Here is a 21,190-nt window from a genome sequence, read left to right as displayed (position 1 = left end):
GCCTGAGGAGGGACAGGGACGTTCTACCAGACCAAGAGGCTTTCAGCCCGAGCCTCCAGCAAACTTCCGGCTTCGCTTCAGCGTTGTATAAAGACCTAACTGCGAAGACACTCTCAGGTTAGATTTGCGAATTTTCTTTGTTTCTCAATAAGGTGGAGTCTAGTACACTTAACTTTTTTTCCAGACCTTTCAACCACACTCCATCAGTGGAAGCTCTTTGCGTTACTCAGTGAGTAGCTATTGAGGCTTTGCGGGAAGACAATTGTATCAAAGAAAGTACATGTCCCAATAAAGAGTGTGGAGATATGAACAACCGAAGCTCCAATTAAATGTTGTATGTTACATTTGTAAACTGCTTCGTTATCTTGTCAATTAAGATGTTAAATGACACATATGTAATGTGTCATTTAACTCGGGCACGACGGATTGAGCTAAAGGTTTCCACTGGAGGAGAATCATCTTGATATATTAAGGCTTTGGTGAGTTCCATTTCCTTTCAAGAGGAGTACATGTAAGTAGGAGTTAATGAGTAGTAAATGCCATAATGACCCCAACAACCATTTTCACATTTAATTTGCTGAATTTATTTAGCAGAAAATATGGATGTGTCCCTTTAGAGTTAATTGTTGATGCATGAACACAGAATCGGCATTAGTGGATGTTTAATGCACTCAATGTTTTTATATAAAAGCACCGCCAGGGGGCGACAAAGCCGCCTACCACCAAAATGAAAAAGTATATATGTATACATGAGTGGATTGTTAAGTGCCATGACTGAAGATAATGGTTATAGCAATAATATACTAATGCAATTAGTTAAAATATTCCGTGAATGTGTTCGTTTACACTCATTTTATGTTTTGTTTCACACTCAAAGGAGGACTGGCAGCCAACAGTCAACATGTGGAACTACATCTCCCACAACATCTGAACAGTTTAAAAAACATTTAAATTTTAGTGAAGTATTACTCATTAATCAGATATTCCCAAATACCCACAATCAATTTGTTATTAACAATTTATCTATCTATCATATAACATTGAGCCCATATGGTTATGCAGGTATTATTCATCTTGTCAAATTTCTGTAGAACTGGGTCACAAATGTGACCTGGCTTCACGTTCCTTTCTTACCTCTGTACGTCCTTTAACAGGGCCTGAAAATGAGTCTACACAGGAGTCATGGGTTTTTATTACACAGTTTAATCAACACACAAAGCTCAACGAGCCTCTCAGGTAATTCAATATACAGAGGTTTTGTGCAAGAAGAGTGGGTTCTCCTCGCACCCAGAGCCCAAGCCAGTCCCATAGCCATTTAAGATGTTAGCTTCTAATCAACAATAGCAAAAAACAAAAAAACAAAAAACAAAAAAACAAAAAAAGAAGAAAAGAAAAAAAAAAGAAAGAAAAAAAAAAAAAAAAGCAACCTAAAGAGTTATGGGGATGGGGGATAAAAACACAGGTTAAACTAAGAAAAACAAATTGCTTAAATACCTGGTCCAGAACCTCCACTTTGTGAATAAAGAAAACGTGGTGGTAGTGGTGGGGGTGACATGGGGTTACAGTTGTGCGTGCATGTGTGTTTATGTGTGTACAAAGGGGTCAACTTGGGTAAGGTGGTTTGGGAGGGAAGGAGGGGGTGAGGAGCAGGAGGTGTGGGGATAAATTCAAGTCCTTTCATAGAATCAAACAAAGACCAAAATAGGCCATTTTACATAGCCTGCAATGATTTTTTTTATTTATTGTATAAAATACAGAGTGCCCTTCGACTCACGTGCGAAAACTTCTTTCTTGAATTGTCACCTCAACAGATGAGAATATAAGGAAAACAAAACAAGAAAGGGTGCAGAGTGTAAAAATCCCTCCATATTATTGTCCCCCTCCCCCCTGAAGGAAAAAAATAGGGAAATAAAAAGGTCCCCTCAAAGTTTTACAGATGTTCAAAGGAATGATTTTAGTGATTAACGTCTTGGGAGGATGGGTGAGGATGCAGGCATGTAGGAGAAAGGAGGGGTTTGGGGGGTGGCACAACAGTCCAACCTGCATGGCGACAAATGTAATGGTATACAGAAGTCAGGAGATGGGGTCAGAGGTCACAAGGGAGGGAGGAGGTGAAAAAGGAGTAGGGGAGACAGGTGTTACCATTGCAAGTTGACAATATGTACACTGGAAGGTGGGGGCAGGTGAGCTGAGAGGCAGAAGGGGAAGAGGGAGCAGAGTCAAACAGAGAGAGAGAGAGGAAGGAGAGAGAGAGACAAAGTGGGGAGTTGGGGCAGAGGGAGTTTTACAGGTACTCTGGTGAAGGGGAGGCGTGGCTCAAAGAAAGCACTCCAATGGAAACCAACAAGATCTTGTTTTAAACTTTTCATTTGTTTGTATGGTTTTTTGTTTGTTTTCTCTTTACGTCTGAAGCTCCCCTAACCTTATGTCGTAGAGGTGGTTGGCCATGATTCTACTCCAACACTACATTGCATACTTTTGTGTCCATTCCCGAGCTATTTTGTTGTACCTGTGAACAAGCAGAGACAGACAGAAAGGGGATTGTTAGATGTTTAGCCTTGTGAAGACTTACATATCATTAGGAAAGTTGAAACACTGTCACTTCCATTACTTTCTATATGTACATCATAAGTTTTGCTGCTACCCTGACAACAGCAGAGAGACCAGCTGGCTGGTGGCTCTACAGGAGCACACATTTTTCAGCAGGTTAGTTTTTATTTCCTGTTGCCACTGCAGCAACTGCCAGAAATCACTGCTGCTGGTCAATCAGTGACAGGAAGAACCATGCTGCTTTAGTCAGATATGGCAATACTAAAATAATAGCCAACATCCACTGTCCTGATTGTTTATTAAGCTTGTTGTTAAATGCATGATACATCATATCGGGAGATACCAAATTACATATGTGAGCAACACATCTAGTACTTTTTGGATTTCAGCCATATTTCTCATCATCATGTCCCAGGAGCAGAAAATCATCATGAAGCAGAGGAAACAGTGAAAATAAATTGCTGTAAAAACCATTCTGGATGCCAAACGTAACTCACTATTATGAAGTATGTAAATACAGCATCTCTATAGGAGAAGACATACCACATTTTCTGATTATTAGTTTTTCCGAGGGTACATTATATTTTCATTTTCTATAAATATATAAAGAAAAATGACAAAAAAATCCTGACTGGTAAGTGTGTATTGGCAGTGAGTCACTAAAGTAGACAGATAACAGATACTGTAAGGAAAACACGAGACACTTCCGTCTTTATAGTCTCTGTAATGGCACACTGCTGATTTAGGCTGATATGTGTATTTTACTATGTTTGATGCCAAAGTTTTCTGCATTTTTTTTTGAAAAAAATCTTTCCACTTTTTAAAATGACAAACAACATAATGAAGTGTGCCTAATTGTAACAATTGTGCAGTTGCATTATATTCATAAAGCCACATGGATTAGTGACACCAAATACAACATAATCTGGTTAGACATTTCTCTGAAAGATGTAAAATTGTGTGTTTGCAATATTAGTCCTTTCAGAGCAGCAGGCAGAGGAAAACTAGAATAGTGAAGGTCAGATGGACACATGACTAAATTCAGGGGATGAATGTAACAAAATGTAATAAAACTTTTAGAGGCCATTACTTTTGAACAGTGAGAAATTGGTGGAGTGATTGGTATATTAGTAAAGCAAAGTCACATAAATGAATCTGTCATTCCTGTCCTGACAAGCAACAAGGCTCATTTGACTCTCTAGCTTTTTCATTGTTTAATTGAAAAACGTAGGTGACTGACCATCAGTCTTATTTGTGTTCTGCAGACACATGATGACACAAACTACAGCCACATTGTTCAATTGCTTTGTCTTTCACATATTAGTTACATTTATTATTATTTCTGCACTGTTTCCACCGTGCTGGCAGCAATCCTTACATAATCATGGAGCTTCTGCTCATCAATAGCCAGTTTCTAACATTAACAGGTTTTAGCACAGCTCCACCCAGGCCAGAGGAGACTTGACATATGATTGGCTTGTGTTGTAGATTATTTAAAAAAAAAAAATGAAGGCTGGTAACCCATAGCATCATGTTTAATGTTGACAAGAGACACAAAGCATAGAAGAAGAAAAAAACAAAACATGAAGCGAAACACTTACTTTTCCCTGTCCGTCTTGTAGATGCGGGCGATCTCGGGTACTAAGGGGTCATCCGGGTTTGGGTCGCACAGCAGAGAGCAGATGGACAGGAGGACTGGAATGGACAGTGCAAAGGTTGAACAGCAAGAATTCACAAATAAAATTTTCAGAATTTTTGTCATTTTCCTTCAAATGACCCTCAGAATGAAGCGAGGTAGTGCATTTGTCACGGCTATAAAAATGTTAAACTCTGATAATACATGTGACAGCGATCTTAGAAAAAAACACCACTTGTGCATGAGGCACACCATTTTTAAGCCGGTCTAGTACTAACCATCACTGATGAAAAGAGCTGAAGCTGACATTTACAGAGACAGTACTCGAGTGACACACAAGGACTTTTGTGGATGGAATGGGGCAATATATTATTTGTGGGAAGCATTTTCATTAAATAGGAAACTGACATGCTTCCTCTTTGCCTTCACTCTTAACATGCTGTTTATAAAGGCAGTAGCATCTGCCATTTATCTGTAACCGTATGTGCAGTGTTACACTTCAGAGTCTGAAGGCCAGTCGGCCTACCTTTGGAGATGGTGAGAGCTGGAGACCACTGTGATCGCAGGATGTCAAGACAAATGCTTCCGTTGCTGTTGATATTTGGGTGGTAGATTCTTGTGGTAAATGCAACCTGAAAACAGAGGGAAAAAAAGATGTGGGCGGTGGGGGTGAGAAAGGGGGGCAGCTGAGAGGAACAGGAAACTGAATGACATAAAGCTGTGACATGTTTTATCAGACAAGAAGCACTACGGTGCCTGACTTTTCCTTTTTTAATGTGCACTGCTACTTGGTATGTTTTGTTTACCTTTGGCGGTTTGAAGGGGTAGTCTGTGGGGAAGTGTATGGTCAAGAAGAAAACCCCGCTCTGGTAAGGACTGTCATTCTAATGCAGGGACAAAGAAACCCATTCATTTCATTAGTGACTGAATTACATTTATGGCAAAGGAATGCATACAAAATTGAATATAAAATTAAATACTATGGCTGCTGTCAACCAAAAAAAAACATTGGCTGACTAAAAGTTGACCTCCTCACTGAATAAACTGATGAAGCAAACAGTAAGTTCACATTAGCTCTACAGATACCGCATTAGTTGCGCATTCATTGATGAGCACCATTCAAAGTCAAAAAATAATGACACAACAGTTACATGTGTTAGTTCCAATGAAAAAGAAAGCATTGTGATAACGGTGTAACTGAGTCAATACTTACAGGTCCCATTATTGTGGCTTGCCAGTGAAACACTGAAACAAAAAACAGAGAAATTGGTTATGAAACACTAAGAACACAATGTGTGGCTGAGAAGTGTAAGAAGAAGTAATGCCACACAAAGTCTGCATGTTTATTTGTACAGCTGAGTAACAGGCTCTTATATAAAGTGCAATTCAGAACAAATATTCTTGGAAACAGATTTTTTAAAATTTGTAAATGGTAAAGGGTCATCTAATGGCAGTAAAATCAGTCAATCATATAAAGTCTTTTATATGAATAATACCAAAAGTACTGCTTATGGGGAAATTGTTATCCTGACATGAGGTGTAATAGAAATGCTTAGAGAAAACAAATTGAAATCAACATAAACCAGCAGAATTTGAACAGGGACCAGTTAAACAATGACAATGTAAATGAAAAGTCAACCACAGTCATTACGGGTTATAAGAAAAACTTTCTTATACTTTGTAGACAAGTGGTTTATTTGATGTTGGATGGCAGGAAGTGACATGAGCAGAGCGATGTTGCTGCTACTGATTTTTCCCATGGTGCTGTTTCAAAAGGTGCCATACACATGCACGTTAAAAATAAAATAAAAATCACAAATAAATCACATAAAGATGGTGATTAAGAACTGGTTCTTATTTTATACAAGTTCTAAACCATCAGATTCTGATACCTGTTTTAGCTCTGACACAACTAATTCCTCTTATCAATGCCTGTACACTGGAACGATCTGATCCCTGGACTCACTGTACAGGATGCATGCTCACTTTGATTGTTTTCATGCAAGATGTTTTAATGGCATGACAAACTCTTCAGATATACACACACATTATACCAAACAAGCCTGGGTGCTAATAGCATTCATACTGTTAAATATTTGTTGGTAACGATTAAATACAGAAAACCTGTTTCTGAAAATTTACTTCAACATAACAGGAGCACATTTGTTGCGGGGAGGTAAAAATCTATTGTTCAAATGTGACCTTATATAAACAAAGAAATCACAAGAATTTTTCCTGGAATAGTAATGCCTTAATTACATTTTTTTCCCCCAAACATAAATTTTCATAAATTTTGAAAGACTCTGGCTACAGCAAGTACTTCTTAAGAACCACTGATTTACATTGAAATTTGACAAATGTTATTTGTGATTTTTTGGCATATGATGAAATGAAAGAAGATATATTCAATACACAGATCAGACAGCATTTGTACTACTACGAATCAAAGAATAAATCAAAAATAGATTAATAAAGCAAAGAAACAATAAGGAATTACAGGGATAAGAATTATCTGTATTGTATCTTTTCAAAAAAGCATGAAGCAAAAAAATAAATAAATAAATAAAAATAAGAACAAGTTTTATAAATGAATGTTTTTTTTTTGTTTTTTTTTTTTAAATTTGTGTCATAATGTCAAACTGCACAGTAGACAAATACACAGTGAATTTTCTCTGTTAAAGTCAACATGAGATGCCCTGATGAGCCATGAATATGCATGTGCTTGTACCTACATATGTCACAAACTTCAAAGATGAGATAGTGGTTGTGAAAACCAGGTGTTGCATTCATGATAAACATCAGCCCACCCCTTTACTGGAAGCTACAGTATTCCTGTTCCTCAGTATAGTTAGTTTATGTCAACCTTTGCAGACTGCCAGTATGTAATATATTTAACAAGTCCATAAACCTATGGTTAAATCAATGCTTGTGTACATCTGACATTTGTATTTTGCACAACCAGGATTTCTTCTGCGTGTCATGCGTTGGTATAAAAATGAGGCCAACTGAGTTTGTTAGCTACATGCTGTCTGCAGTTATCTGATGTCACAGGCCAGCAAGTTACATACTATCTGGTTTAACACTAGTCATTGTTATGAAAAACATTTTATAGAAAGTTCTCTCTATGGCTAGTTACAGTTAGTTCAACCACTCAATTCCACACTAACAAATACAGAGATGTTTTTATATGACTTCTAATACATGTAAAAACAATGACCAGTGGTCCATAATGGCAGCATTTTTTATGGAAAAAAAACAATGCCTATTGGAAATACTGTGTATGATTCACCTGGTTATTTCTTCACATATAGCCCAATTTCAAAGTCTCCAAAATGTATGAGCAGTGTCACCACAGTCAAGGAAGTGATCACATACCACATATTTAAAAGTAATTGACTGTAATGTTGAACAGAACTCGACTGTGTTGATTGAGGGCATAGTTTTTATTCAGAAACAAAACTGACAACATTAAGTGACCTGTCTCCTGGCTCTCAGTACAGTGGACACAGTCAATACAAGGGTTCATGTTTGGGGTTACTTACAGCGGTAAAAAAAAAAAAAAAAAAAAAGTACAGCGGAACAACAGTTCAGAACAAAATATTCACTAATGTAAATTCAAAAATTACACATCTACTTCACAAACAAAGTATCCCATCCACAAATAAGGTTAAATAAGTTTAAGTTATGCAAATGGTTAATTCTATTCTAACTAAAGAAGGTCACAGACAAAATGACGTAAGCTTATATAAGATAAATGGAAATCGCTCTTTGTCTGTGCATTACACTTTATTATTAAAATCCACAAATTCAACAGCACATTTATTTTTTGGCTTAAAGCTTTTTCAAGTCCTGTTATAGATAAATGTGCTGGCAGAGGGTAGAGATGTGAAGTAAGGGGGATATATAGATTCACCTTTCAATGTAATGCAACAATCAACCACCACAACCTCTCTGACAGTCTCATCATAAGCTTCCCAAAGCTGGTATTTATCATAGGGCAATTGTACTGAACTGCATTTGATTTTACTGTTGCTCCACCACAACATAACCTAAACTACTGTAGTATGCTTATTACACTGAGGAAAAATACTCCCCACATCCACTGTTGCTTTATCATTATGAAACAATAATATAAACTTACACAACACATACATACCCTTCATTTCACAATATAAGAGTGGTAAATAATCTTAATCAAATGACACAAATGGTGTAAACAAGTTTTTACTGCATGTGGCTAGTGTGTTTATAGTAAGGTAGCTGCTGGAAAGATGTCAAATTAAAGGGCTGCCGTGCAGTTGTTTAGAAACTTTATTGCCCTGCATGTACAAAGGGTGACTGGCACCCACCTTATCATTTTTGGCCTAACTAATTATTTGCTGTAAGCCTATTTAAGGAAACATTTGTCTAACAATAATTTAGCAGTCATCTATCGGTCTCCACAATTTATGACAACCAGACTACTCTGAAAGCTCTATAGTACGCTTGAATATCAGGTAAAATTATTCACCAATGACATTACCTATTCATCATGCACAACAAACACACCATCAAATGACTATAATGTTGGCTGTAAGAAAAAACATACCAGTTAAACTGGTATGTAAATACCCATTATTGAAGGTCAAGTAAACAGATGACTTGAAACAAAAACGAAGGTTTTAAGTGTCTGAATTTACTGTCCACTGTGACTTGTTTGTGGAGATGGATGTAGGGCTTTAAAAGCGGCTTAGAAAGCAGTGAACAACAAAAATGATGGAAGCAGAGATACAGGTGGCTGGGATGTTAAAGAGAAACTTTGAACTGCTGGTAGCATGAAACAATCTCAAAGACAGACTGCAGACTTCTCAGACTGTATACAGTCTGCACACAGCCAGCAGCTATACTGCTACAATACAGTAGATTGTGATTAAAGAACAATATTCTCCTTCTTATTCACTAAAAAAGAACATGCAGTAATTTTACATGTATCTGTATTTGAACTATGGTTTAACCACGTTCATGCTATTTTCATCTGTCAAAATGCAACGACAAATACAGAAGCTTATCTGTCATTTTTAAATAATGCATCTGTTTAGATGGTATTAAAATAATGCTAAGAATCTACAAATATGATCTGTATGATTTCTGTTAGAGTTATGTGGCAATTGTTGAAATTAGCAGGTGCAAATAGTTAGAATTACTAACTTTCCATCATTGTCTTGCTTTTAATGACAATATTTCAAATAAAATATTTGTTTCCATGGAAATATTTACAGTGTATGTAAAATGTATTTAATGTCATATAGTTCAATTAACTGAAAAGAAAATCATTAAGTTCATTAATGCCTTCTTGGTTGTAGTTTTGATTCAATATCTATAGGGTAAAAAAAAAAAAAAAAAAAAAAAAAAAAAAAAAAAAGAAAAAGAAATAAAATACCATCTAACTGAGACTTAACCTCATACTTGCCCTAAAAGCAAAAGTGAAACTCAGATGTCACAATAGTGTTGGGAATATATTACTTTTACAATGACCAGTATTTTCACAAGAGGCACTCCAGGTATTTCCTGGATCTGCTTAAAAGAAAAAAACACAGGACTTCCTTAATGTTTGTATTATCTGTATCAAATTCCAAATCTTACGCTTAAAAACCATGTATGTATTTGAATTGTAGGTTGTGATAAAAATTTTGAGAACAAATTTATACATTTAATTAAACAAAATAACCATGAAATTTAACCTGAGAGAATAGAGCTGGAGATAATTCATACCAAGCTCAGAGTTTAAGGGATGTGCATAGTCTGCAATAAGTTAGAAATGCTGTAATTTGTATATATTTTGACCAATAAATATTTATTTATGGGGTTGAGTTGTTTATTAAATAAGGGATGGGTAAACCAGGAGTATCTTTCAATTTTGAGCCCCAGTTACACACAGTTAACAGGACAGTGTTGGTTTTGATGTTAACTTACTGTCATCTCCTACTGGTCCTGCAGAACACTGGGCTGGTGGGTCCCGTGCCAAGTCATTCAACTCCTGAGACAAACAAATGACAAGTGAGTTGATCATGTCCTGCATTATGGTGCCATATTTCAAATATATCCAAACAATAACCTAAATAAAAAGAATGGTGACAGAGCTGGGATTGACAAAAAACAAAAAACATCACAGAAAAAAATTCCGACAAAAAGATCTTTAATAATCTGATATTACTACCTACCAATAAGATGATGATTATTTAAATACTACGTACTAATGCTTAGTATGAAACCTCTATATAGCTCACTAAACCAGTGTTTGCAAACAGCTCCTGAGGCAGGTGCCATTGTAACTGCTTCAAACTCCCCCAACAACAGTAACAACTCAAAAAGAACTGCCTACTGATACCACAACACTGTAGCCAGCAACACTATGATTATTGGAGTGACCGCTATTACGTAATAGCATTTCTCCAGGTACAGCAGGTAGTACATGTGACAAACCGAGATCACGACGATATGACAAGCAGGGATTATACTATAACCAAAACAGTATGGTAAACTGGGTGTAAGCTAGTTGTGTGTAACCCAGTGTAACGTTGAGGTGCAAATGTTAGCTTAGCGTAAATGCTATCTGCTCCGGATCGTCAACAGCTCAGGATGTCAAGTTAGAGAAACATTATGCTGGCTGGTCAGCCACACTGTGTCATGGGCTAACGTTACTGGAAGAATTTCAAACAACAAAACAGGACCCGTTCAGCTAATTCAATCAAACAAACTGTAACTTCTAATAAAGACCTGCTGCTCGCCTACTGTCAGCAACATGTCATCAAAGGCGAACAACGCGTGGGGCCTGTTTTTACCACAGCGGCACACCGCTAACATTATCTCTAGCGTTTCCCTTGTTATTGCTCGTTTGTCGAGTATGAACAATAATAATGTGGAATACAAACAATAACACACATATTCTCTCAATACCTCTTAAAATACATATAATATCTGCATTACAAATGCTGTATAATGAAAAAAAATGGGAATACATGCTATCGTTGGTTATGCCCTGCCGTGTCTCTAGTCTGTAGCAATTCTACTTAAATCCATAACATATTCGAAAATTCAAAGAATCAACTCGAAAGGAGAGACAGAAATTGCAAATGGTTTAATAAAATAAGCGCGAGTGTCCTCTTAAATCAAGCTAACGTTAGCGTTAACGCTAGCTGGATAACTTATCTGTCAAATCAAGGAGCGAGTTAAGCAAGCCTAAGTCACTGTAATAAATAATGTTGGCTACCTGGACTATTACACAAGGGAACTACTAGGAGCAAATCGATAGCATAAAACATTTCCCAAAACATTGGGAACTACCGTTACTTTACTGTAAAGATATGGCTTTAATGTTGTTAGCTAGCTCCATCAGGAGAACATTTTAGCTTATCCGAGTTAGCCACCGGGACAGATAATGTTAGCCAGAAAGAGCTAACACACTACTAATATCATTAACTAGCGACAGTCAGAGCTGGCTAAAACATTTTATTATATCCCATATTACATATATCGACGATAAACACATGTGACATAACCAAGAATAGCTAACCTAACGGTTAGTTGTAAGTCAACGGTTGAGTTGGCCCATTTGTGGCAGCAGTGGTGGACACAGAAAAGCGGCGCAATGCTGCTCTCACTGTCGTCACTCGCTATTCACAGACCGTTAGCTGGCAGTTGAAACATAGCCCGAGTTATTTAGTTAATATTTTTTAATTATTCACAGTATACTAAACCCGTCAAACAAGCATCAGATAGGCAACCTTGGAACTACATCCCTAACGAAACTGCGAAATCCTGGGCCTTGTCGTTCACTTCCTTACCTTGTGAATTCTTTTCAGAGCCATTGTTGTGCTAGCGCTTCTGTCAGGGAAAACGTGCGATTAAAATGGCGATTGATATCACTGTCCGTTGGTAATACTACGACTTACTTATCATAGAACACCGTTACTGTACACTCAGTTTACCGATCACTACAGTAATGAACCACCGAAAGAATTTCGAGGCGAAACTGAAAGATAGAAGGGTAGAACCGCGGTCCTTCCTCCTACTGCAGCGGCTACCAAATCACTGCGGCCTGTGTTCTGCCAGCAGCAACAACCACAACACTTCCGAACTCAACTCTTCACAATAAAAGCATCATCACCATTCATCTAAACTGACTAAAACATTAATTTTACACAAAACTGCACAAATTTTATGTTTAAAAAAATCCAGCTTGTCGCTACTTTCACAGCATAAGTTAAAATGCACAGTTAAAATGCACCATCTTAAGAAATAACTGAAGGCCTTCAAAATGAGTCACAGGGTACAATTCTTTGGCTCGCATGTATATTAACAACCACAGAAGATTGTATCTGGGCTACTTAAAAATGCTACTCCTTTCCTATGCTATTCCTACTCTACAAGTAACTATTGCTTTAATTATTCATTCATTCGTCATCCTCTCAATTAATTGTTTGATCTATAAAATGTGAAAAATGCCCATTACAATAATTGGTGAATGGCGGAGGCATTTTCAAATAACTTGTTTTGTTCGACCAGAAGTCCAAACCCCAAACATAAAGATATAAAACAAAGCAAAGCAGCAAATCATTACATCTGAGAACTTGAGAACTTAATAATTAGAGACTGTTTGATGTTTGCTTAAAAAAATTATTTAAACTATTGAGCCATTATGTAAAGAGTTTTGTATATAATTATCTGTTGATTGGCTAATTGCCTAATTGTCTCGACATACGAAAGCATTTTATTTATTTTCCTGAGACTAATAAATTATTATTTAATTATTTAGTATGTATAGCGACTTAATACAAAATTGCAAAAAAAAAATTAACACCACCCTTTCATTGTGAAATCCTGCCGCCAAAACCGGAAGTCTTATTGTTGGAACCATAGAACGCCTCTCTCACTGCGCTAATGCTAGAAAGCCCTCCGCCATGCGCACGTACAGTGCTCACAGTGCGCGCTGGCGACGTAGTTCTGCAACTGGCATCATTGTGGCTCCATGCATGAGACAGAACGGTTGTGTGTATATGGCCCGGACGGAGCCAAAATGTCTACCAAGCACGTATTTTGCATGAGGTAAACTGTTTTGGTACCTATGTTAAAATGGTTTACCACCGCGGTAGCAGTGTCATTTACATATTTACAAACAGCAGAATGATTTTGGTTACAAATGTCCCAGTCCTCTGTTCTGATTTATCGATATAATACAAATTTGAAGGGGTTGTCATGCAGATGGACTACAGTCGGGGTCTGCTCAGCGCGGAGTGATATGATTGCAACGACTGTGATCGCGAGATCGTGGGCACAAGGATGGTTTATTTGTAGGCTGATTGGACGAGGTGTAGTGATTCGGTATGTAAGTGAGACTTGATAACTACCGTTTGTATGTAAATCTTACTTGTAATTTTTAAATACGTTAAATTAGTATTTTGTAATTGCTAGTAAATAGCCTATAGGTATGTTATATAAATTCTGTTTTTTCCAGTTGCAGGTGTTAAGTAGAGCCAACGGAAGACCAGCATACCGCGTCAAGTAAAGGTGTAAAGTGTACGGTAAAGGGTATGCGTATCATAATAAATGGAATATGTTACTCAAACCTTTAACCCCGAACTCATTTAACCTCAGCACATCGACCTGAGGGTGAAGCTACAACACAAACTTTGAAGGAACTACTTTTTAAAAATGACAGTTAAGGAGACGCGAACAAGTCGCTGCAATCATCCTATGCCCTCACCGACGTCCGTGGTCTGCTCACCTGCAGTTTTTCCTGAAAAAATAACAATTTATTTCCCAAACATAGCACTTTTCAGATTGTACAAATACTAATTACAAATCTGAATGTTAATGCAGTAAGAAAACATGAATGATCATTTCCATTACACCACCAGTGCACAGCTGTCAAATAAACATCATTTATATGTAAATCAATCCCGCAAATATAAATGTTCATATTAACTCTGCTGCCAAAAATGAATCAGGGTAAATTAGGATATTTCCATTAGCATTTCATCACGAATTTATTTCAGAACAAATTTAAATTTAGAAAAAAGTTTAAAAAAAGACGACATAATCTAGTACCTAAATATTCAAGTGAATGATTGAGCCACTCTTAATAAGAAGCCAAATAAACCATCTTTGAATGTTATCCACACAATTGCCATTTAGAAATTGTGAAATATTTGATAACACACTACTGCTCCTCACAAAGTAATAATGAACTAATTTAACAGCAGAAACAACTTGGATTACAATGGTCCTTTTAGACTTGCAGTAAGGCATTGTCACTGTTAGCTGCAGCCTTCATGTAACCTATACTAAAAGGCTATATATGTTTTATCTCTCTTCAACAGCACAGAGGTCAGCATAATATTTAAGGATTGTTAAATTAAACTGTCTCAGCAGTGGTTATCGATTAAGTAAAGAACTGATGTTAAAATTTTGGATTTTTAAAGCAGGTTCTTGTCCTGAGATCTTCACATCTTCCTTACTATCTTCCATCATTTTAATTTTGCACTCAATTCTGGTATTATGTGTTCTTACATTATTTGAAACATTTAGGTTCAGTTTGAGTAGTGGTTGGCACTTTAAAGGAACATTTCCACAGTATGTGTGTGTTATTCAAAGGACAGTCTAGCCATTTTCACATATTTGAACAATTCAACAGTTTGCCAGGAGATATTGCAGTTTATATCTTCCTGTTTTGGTCTAACTTTAGTTACAATGATATTTTAAGATTTTTTAAAAAGTTAAGAAGTTGTAATGACGTTATAATCCATGGAACTAAAACCCTTTGTTCCTAATTCATTAGACCTGGCATAGCAGGTAAAGCACATGTAATAATATTGAGGATGGCTCTGTTCCATGCAGGGGTATATGTGAATAACGTCATCCAAGAAGCACAATAGCAGGGCCCTGAAGCAGACACATGATATATAGCCTAAATTAATATTATTAATTACCGTTGTGCTTTTCCTGCTGTGACATATCTAACTGAGTGCTGTACAAACAGCCAATAGTAATTGTGGTTTGTACAATGATGAACTAAAACTTATATTCTTTTAATTGCAAAAATGAATTGCATGACAAGAAGAATTACATGTGGAAAATTGTAATTTCAAAGACGTGTCTGTCTATGATAGTGAGGGATGAATGAGTGGATGAAGAGTCAGTGCTCTCAAAAAGGGTACTGCTGATGTTTTATAGGATGATTGATGATGAGGATTTACTGTCTCTTTCTTGACTATTCCATCAAAGTGGTCAAATACTTAATAATTGGTTCAGTTTATGACAAGTTGTTTGTTTATTTAGTTATTGACCAAAATCCTGTTCATGTCCACTCTACTCTGAGTTTAATGGCACAAGAAGAAGAATTTTATATGCTGATATTAGCATGTTAAAATCTTGGCATTCAAAGCACTAATGTGTACATTTTTATGTGTAAATGTTTCGTCTTTCAGATTATTCTGATGGCATAGGTTCATTAGCTGAGGCTCACAAACTACAGCAGAGCCTGAAAAAGTAAAATTTACATTGCAGCTATGCAGATGCAGAAGGTATAATTTGTGCTTTAGACTGATGACGGTTGGTCTGACTGTGCAAAACTCAGCCTGACCGTCTGAGTCAGAGAACTAACTGGCCTGCGTTGTGAAGAGACCCTCAGAGGTAACAACATGTCCTCTTCTTTAGCGTCATCTTCTGGTCAGAGTTCATATTTTTTTGTCCCAGTACTTCTCCATCCAACAATTTTGTTTTCTGGTGTACTGAGCAATAATAAATCACAGTGTGCACAGTTGACATTTTGTGTCCTCTTTAAAAACGTTTTTGTTGTCTAAAACGCATTGCCCATTCTGTCGCATAGATCAATATTATGTCCAATACACTCTACAGACATTTTATCAGCTGTTCAGCCTTTGGTTTATTCCAGGTTGTAAATGACAAAAGAAAGCACTATCCTATAGCCCACGTGATCTTCTGTCAAATAGCCTACTGTACAGTTACACGCACACGCACCAACGCACACACACACTCCAGAGTTGTTAAGGGGGAAAGCCCTGTAATCAATGCGTCCACAGGATGGCAGTATGAGCCTGAGAGAGTGTGTGTGTGTGTGTGTGTGTGTGTGTGTGTGTGTGTGTCTGTCTGTTTCTGTGTGTGTGTATATATATATATATATGTATATATATGTATATATGTAGGCTATGTGTGTGTGTGTGAGTGTGAGATCCCGCGTGTGCGTGACTCTGCGTGGGAGTTCCTTCTTTCGCCATTCCGGGGTGTTGCCAGCTGCACGGCACCGCTTGCAGAGGCGTCCTGGAGAGGTAGAGCCTGCGCGTCTCCTCTCTCCAAGGCGTCTCTTCGCCCTCTAACCTCAGGAGTCTACCCCCACCTCCCCCCTACTCCACCATCACCACTGCTACACCAGCACCCCCACACCTCCGCCCCCCCCCCCCTCCCGCCCCCCCCCCAGCCCTCTCAAAAAACAAATTCTGGATCCAAGCATGCCACAACAGCAGCTAGGTATCCGCCTATCCTCCCCCAAAGTCACCGCAGGCGCAGCAGCAGGCTTCCCCCGTCCGAGAGAGCACGGAGACTCCACCGAGTGATGCCACTACTGCAGCAAGAAAAGCACCCAGCAACCGCGCATATTCTCGACGCCTGCCGGAGGACCCGACATCACAATCTCGGCCCTTGACAGAAGAGAGAGCCCCCCCCCCACCCCCACCCCCCCACGGCTCCGTTCCCGTCCCGACTCCAGGATGTCCGACAGCAACGCAAGTCCCGCCGACCGGGTGATCAAATGTAGGCATGCCAAATCCTGCACGGCCAGTGAGAGCTACCTCTGTGCCAATGATTCTGCTGTAACTCATCGTTTTTTTTCTGTTTGCATCCTTGTCGTTGCACCAGTGTCTCTTATTCGCACGTTTGTTTTGAGTCCATCCCTGTGTGTTATTCTAGCACCTTATAATAAAAGAAGCCTCTTTGGCTGGCGAGTCAGCATGCATGTGCCTCTGAACCTTTTAGGGGAGGGAGTTGGTGATGGAGGGGAAGGGGGTGGGGGGTACCCAGCACGATACGCCATAATCAGGGTCTTCCCTCGTTATTCTATTAGAATTCACCCCCTCACCGTGGCATTACCCCATTTTCTAACGGGGGGATGTCTCTTCCTCTATGTATAGCCAAAGCTTTTGTGCGACACCCTGTGCTGCATGAGCTCCATTTACGCGCTCCACTCCTAGCGGTGGTTTCGTGTTACTGAATAATACCCTACAGAGACACAACCGAGAGAGTGATAGAGAGAGGGAAAAGCAGGGAGGGAGAGAGGGAGATGAGCATCTTGTTCCAATGAAACATCAAGCAGTGTGACGATGACAGCGAAAGGCAGACATAAAGGTAAATAAATGTTACGCATAACCTGCGATCTTTGGTGTTGTGGTTCTGCTGTGGATGTGGATGGTGTCACGGGATGATGTTGGATGCGAGCAGAGAGCGGGGGAGAGAGGGAGGGTAAGATGCTATAGGGGACTTGACACTCGGAGACTCAAGGATTTTTGAGCTTTCTGTCTTAGTATTCATGTAGTGTATCTGTAGCTGCAAGTCGTGGTGGTACCCCGGTGTTGGATGCGCCGACTGCTTCCATAGGGTGGCCTACATTAGCGATCTAGTTTTAATTTTAGCCAAATCTGAGCCAAAGTCAGGTAATCGATCGTTAAAACGGCGGGTAGGCGGACAACTTTGCCGGGCCGAGTGCGCACCTTCATATCCGCGAGTTTAGTTTTAGTTTTCCAGGCCTATTGGATGAAATCATCCTGATGTTTGCTGATGTGACGCTTAAAAACCACCAGTGTAGCTGCATGACAGACCTGCGAGTCGTTTCAAGTCGACGTTTTCTCAGGGAGGCCTGAATGTCAGCGGGTGACTGTGCTTCTCCCGTGCGTATCGCGCCTCCACGTCTCCGTAAAGGTCTCCCTGGCTTCCCCCTTCTTGTTTCCCTGAGTGTCAAATGAGAGACAAAATGGAGTTTGGGGATGCTGGGCTGCGTATCCGAATCTATTGCCCGACGACGACGATGCATACCGCCCTAATGCTGTTATTGCATCATTGGATTATGGAATATTTAATGTGTTTATGAGAGTGTCTGTTTCTGCTTTACGCGTGGGCGGCTATAGGGGAGGCAAGGAGGGGCTCCTCTCGGGTTATGATCCACGGAGCTTGCACAGATTGTCGTGCTTGTCGGGTCACAACAAGGCTGGCATGGCAGCGGCGCTTCCACGCACGCAGCCTGTCACATGCGACGACGCCTGGCTGCCTGTCTCTCCCACTGGCTCCGCTTAATAAACTCACAAGGTCTCTCTGCCGGAAGAAGCGGAGCTGACAGTTGGATGCGTCGGTCGGGCATGCCCCGGTATTCCGTGCGTGCGTCGTGCTTGGAAGGGGGTGGGGTGGGCTGGGGGCGTCGGGGCTTTTGCAGTTTTTGCACGTAGGACTTCAGGACTGCATGTGCATATGTCAACAGTATGGCTATGCGTGTGTGTGTGTGTGTGTGTGTGTGTGTGTGTGTGTGTGTGTGTGTGTGTATCTACATGAATGCAGTTGTGCGGGGGCGGTGCTAGTAAATCTGGGCCCCCTGAAAAAGCTGACTGCAACCAAACGAACACTGACCCCCCATCCCTTCCATCCATTAGTTATCTGGCTATACCACCGAATGGTGCGTGTGTGTCTTTACATCTTCTGCATGTTTTGCATGTATATTGTAAAGCAGCTGGGCCATCAGCGCCCATGTTGCTGCCTCAACACTGGAACAAACTAAGCGTCCTATATCCTCATGTATCATTCATCACACACACACGCACGCACGCACACACGCGCACACACACGCGCGCACCACACACACACACAAACAACAATTCATCATGGAGGTGAGAATGATTTAGTGTGTATGGGCCTGGAGAGGGGTGGGGGCATCAGTCAAAGAGACATGGACTGTGCCTGGTATTTCCCCACGTCCGTAGTTCCCCATGTTATGGATTTTGCCGATGTTCAGCGGACAGAAGTGAACAGAGATGGAGCCAAAGGACGAAGCATACCGAGACGAACGGACAGAGAGACAGAGAGTGTGGGGGCGAGGTGAGGGAGAGAGGAAAGGAGAGAATGTGACAAGGCCACGAAGGAGGTGAAGTAGCTGTAGCGAAAGAGAGAGAGAGAGAGGCACAGAAGGAGAGAGAGATGGAGAGGGAAACAGGAAAAGAGAGAGAGAGACGCTAAAAGGAAAAGACAAGGGACATAGTGTTTCACACTGTTGAGTGGCAGGACAGCATCCTCTGACTTAACCAATGGACCTTTTACACCCTTTTGATTCACTTATCATGCAAACCTGTGTGTGCGTGTGTGTGCGTGTTGAAAAACAAGCAGGCTTCAGAGCCAAAATCTGAGAATGTGACTTTTACTTAAAGTTTAGTTTAGTTACTTTAGAAATACCAAATTTTGCATTTTGGATTGTACAAAAACAGATTAGAACAGAAATGTTTACATTTTGTAGGAACACAGTGTAAGTTCTGTAACTTCTCCCTCATGCTATAGACCCATAACTGTATCTACAATAGGGTCTGATGGATCCTAATTTATCATCAGTAACACAGAGAAGAGACATCAAGCTATCAATCTCCTTGTAGCATTCACTGCTGGAAAAGGGCAAACCTGCACCCTTAAGTCAAGAGCAAGGAAACTTGGACTTAATGAAATCTGCCAGTAGACGACCACATCAGCGCTACAAACAAATAACATGGTACAGTACAAACAGACCCACTGGACATGGCCACAGGACACAGCTCGCACTGAAAAGCTTAACTGCATGACAAAAAAAGACTGTTTTAGAGTTCACTTAGATGTAACATTGCCTGTGGTTGTCCCTTTAGCAGTTAGAGGGTCATATGATTCAGGTTGTCCTGTTTATTTGAATAAGACCAGCTAGCAACGTGATACTGGACTAAACTGGACTAATGCCCCACATCTGAAAATACAAACATGGTCATAATGCATCACCTCAGCCTCTGAGCCCCTTTCACATACTTTGTGTTCAGCCACAGGCATGGCAGACAGTCTAACATGTCACAGGATAAGCACACGTACAATTTATAACATTAGTGTCGGCTGTTTTCCATATGTCAGCTAGTTTCCTGGTATTGTGCATGCGGGGTCACTGGGTTTGAAAGGAGCCATCGTTAATGTTATTAGTTGTGCTTGAACATTTCTTTGACATATGTCAAAATGTGTGCTGTCAAAAAGGGTCCATGTGCATTATTATGTGGTCCAACTACCCACTAACCATACAGTGTATTTCATGGTCACAGCCTCATAAGTTTTAAAACTAGTTTTTTTTTTCTCAATCTCATATCATTGTAAATGGAATACCTCAGACAAATGAGCATTTTTGACATTTTAGATTAAATTTTTAACCCAGGAACTGGATGAAAAATCAGTAGAAGTAGAGATAATGAAAAAATAGCCTTAGTTGTCACACTGTTCATGTGATGCAACAGGCCATCAGAGGGTGGGAAAACGTGAGGAACCATAGATACAAGTTTGCCCGCTGAGACAGGTTTTAAGGGGAGAACATTCTTGTGAATATTTTTTAATATTTTGCCATCCAACGGCCCTTGGTCATGGCAGATTGTTTGGCTCATCAAACACAGGTGTGACTAATGACATTAATCATGTCTGTGGTCCATTCAGGAGCTCCAGTGTCAGGCCCCGGTAATGTGCATGCTGGCTCATTGTCATGGCCTACTGGTTCACCTAAATGGAATAGGGACATCGTTATTGCAATTAGTTACACTTGTGCTCTTCCTGCTATGACAATTCAAACTGTGCGGAGTGAGAAAGGCCTATACAACCTCTACAATGACCATAGAGGTGAATCAATATGACACCACGTTAATAAAAAGGACTCTCATAAGTTTCATAAAGAGAATTTATTGCATCTAATTACACAGGTTTATC

At 39.6% G+C, this 21,190-nt stretch overlaps 2 protein-coding genes across 6 annotated transcripts in view; one reads left to right on the top strand and one right to left on the bottom strand.

Moving 5' to 3' along the window:
* Window positions 1–1,187: 1,187 nt before the first annotated feature.
* Window positions 1,188–18,078, bottom strand: ube2d2 (ubiquitin-conjugating enzyme E2D 2 (UBC4/5 homolog, yeast)). 3 transcript variants are annotated; one of them, XM_056382097.1, is made up of 7 exons: window positions 18,055–18,078; window positions 10,139–10,202; window positions 5,400–5,431; window positions 4,993–5,070; window positions 4,713–4,818; window positions 4,152–4,245; window positions 1,188–2,509 (listed from the first exon to the last, which is right to left on the bottom strand). In XM_056382097.1, coding segments are annotated over exons 2-7 (357 nt in total). In that variant the 5' UTR covers window positions 10,140–10,202; window positions 18,055–18,078; the 3' UTR covers window positions 1,188–2,463. The 3 variants fall into 3 exon arrangements, with proteins under 3 accessions (XP_056238072.1, XP_056238071.1, XP_056238070.1); XM_056382096.1 differs by lacking the exon at window positions 18,055–18,078 and adding an exon at window positions 12,010–12,267; XM_056382095.1 differs by lacking the exon at window positions 18,055–18,078 and having other exon boundaries at window positions 10,139–10,259.
* ppp3cb (protein phosphatase 3, catalytic subunit, beta isozyme) overlaps window positions 16,637–21,190 on the top strand; it is a 32,706-nt gene continuing 28,152 nt past the window's right edge. Inside the window, exon 1 of one of the 3 annotated variants that reach the window (XM_056382094.1) lies at window positions 16,637–16,993. In XM_056382094.1, coding sequence (XP_056238069.1) covers window positions 16,951–16,993 — 43 coding nt within the window. In that variant the 5' untranslated portion in view covers window positions 16,637–16,950. Of the gene's footprint in view, window positions 16,994–17,423; window positions 17,585–21,190 lie in introns of those variants that run through there. The other 2 variants (XM_056382092.1, XM_056382093.1) reach the window with 2 other exon arrangements.

The sequence above is a fragment of the Seriola aureovittata genome, chromosome 8 (assembly GCF_021018895.1).
Source record: "Seriola aureovittata isolate HTS-2021-v1 ecotype China chromosome 8, ASM2101889v1, whole genome shotgun sequence".
NCBI classification, from domain to species: domain Eukaryota; kingdom Metazoa; phylum Chordata; class Actinopteri; order Carangiformes; family Carangidae; genus Seriola; species Seriola aureovittata.
The sequence above is the reverse complement of the archived record's forward strand: the minus strand, read 5'-3'. Positions and strand labels throughout refer to the sequence as shown.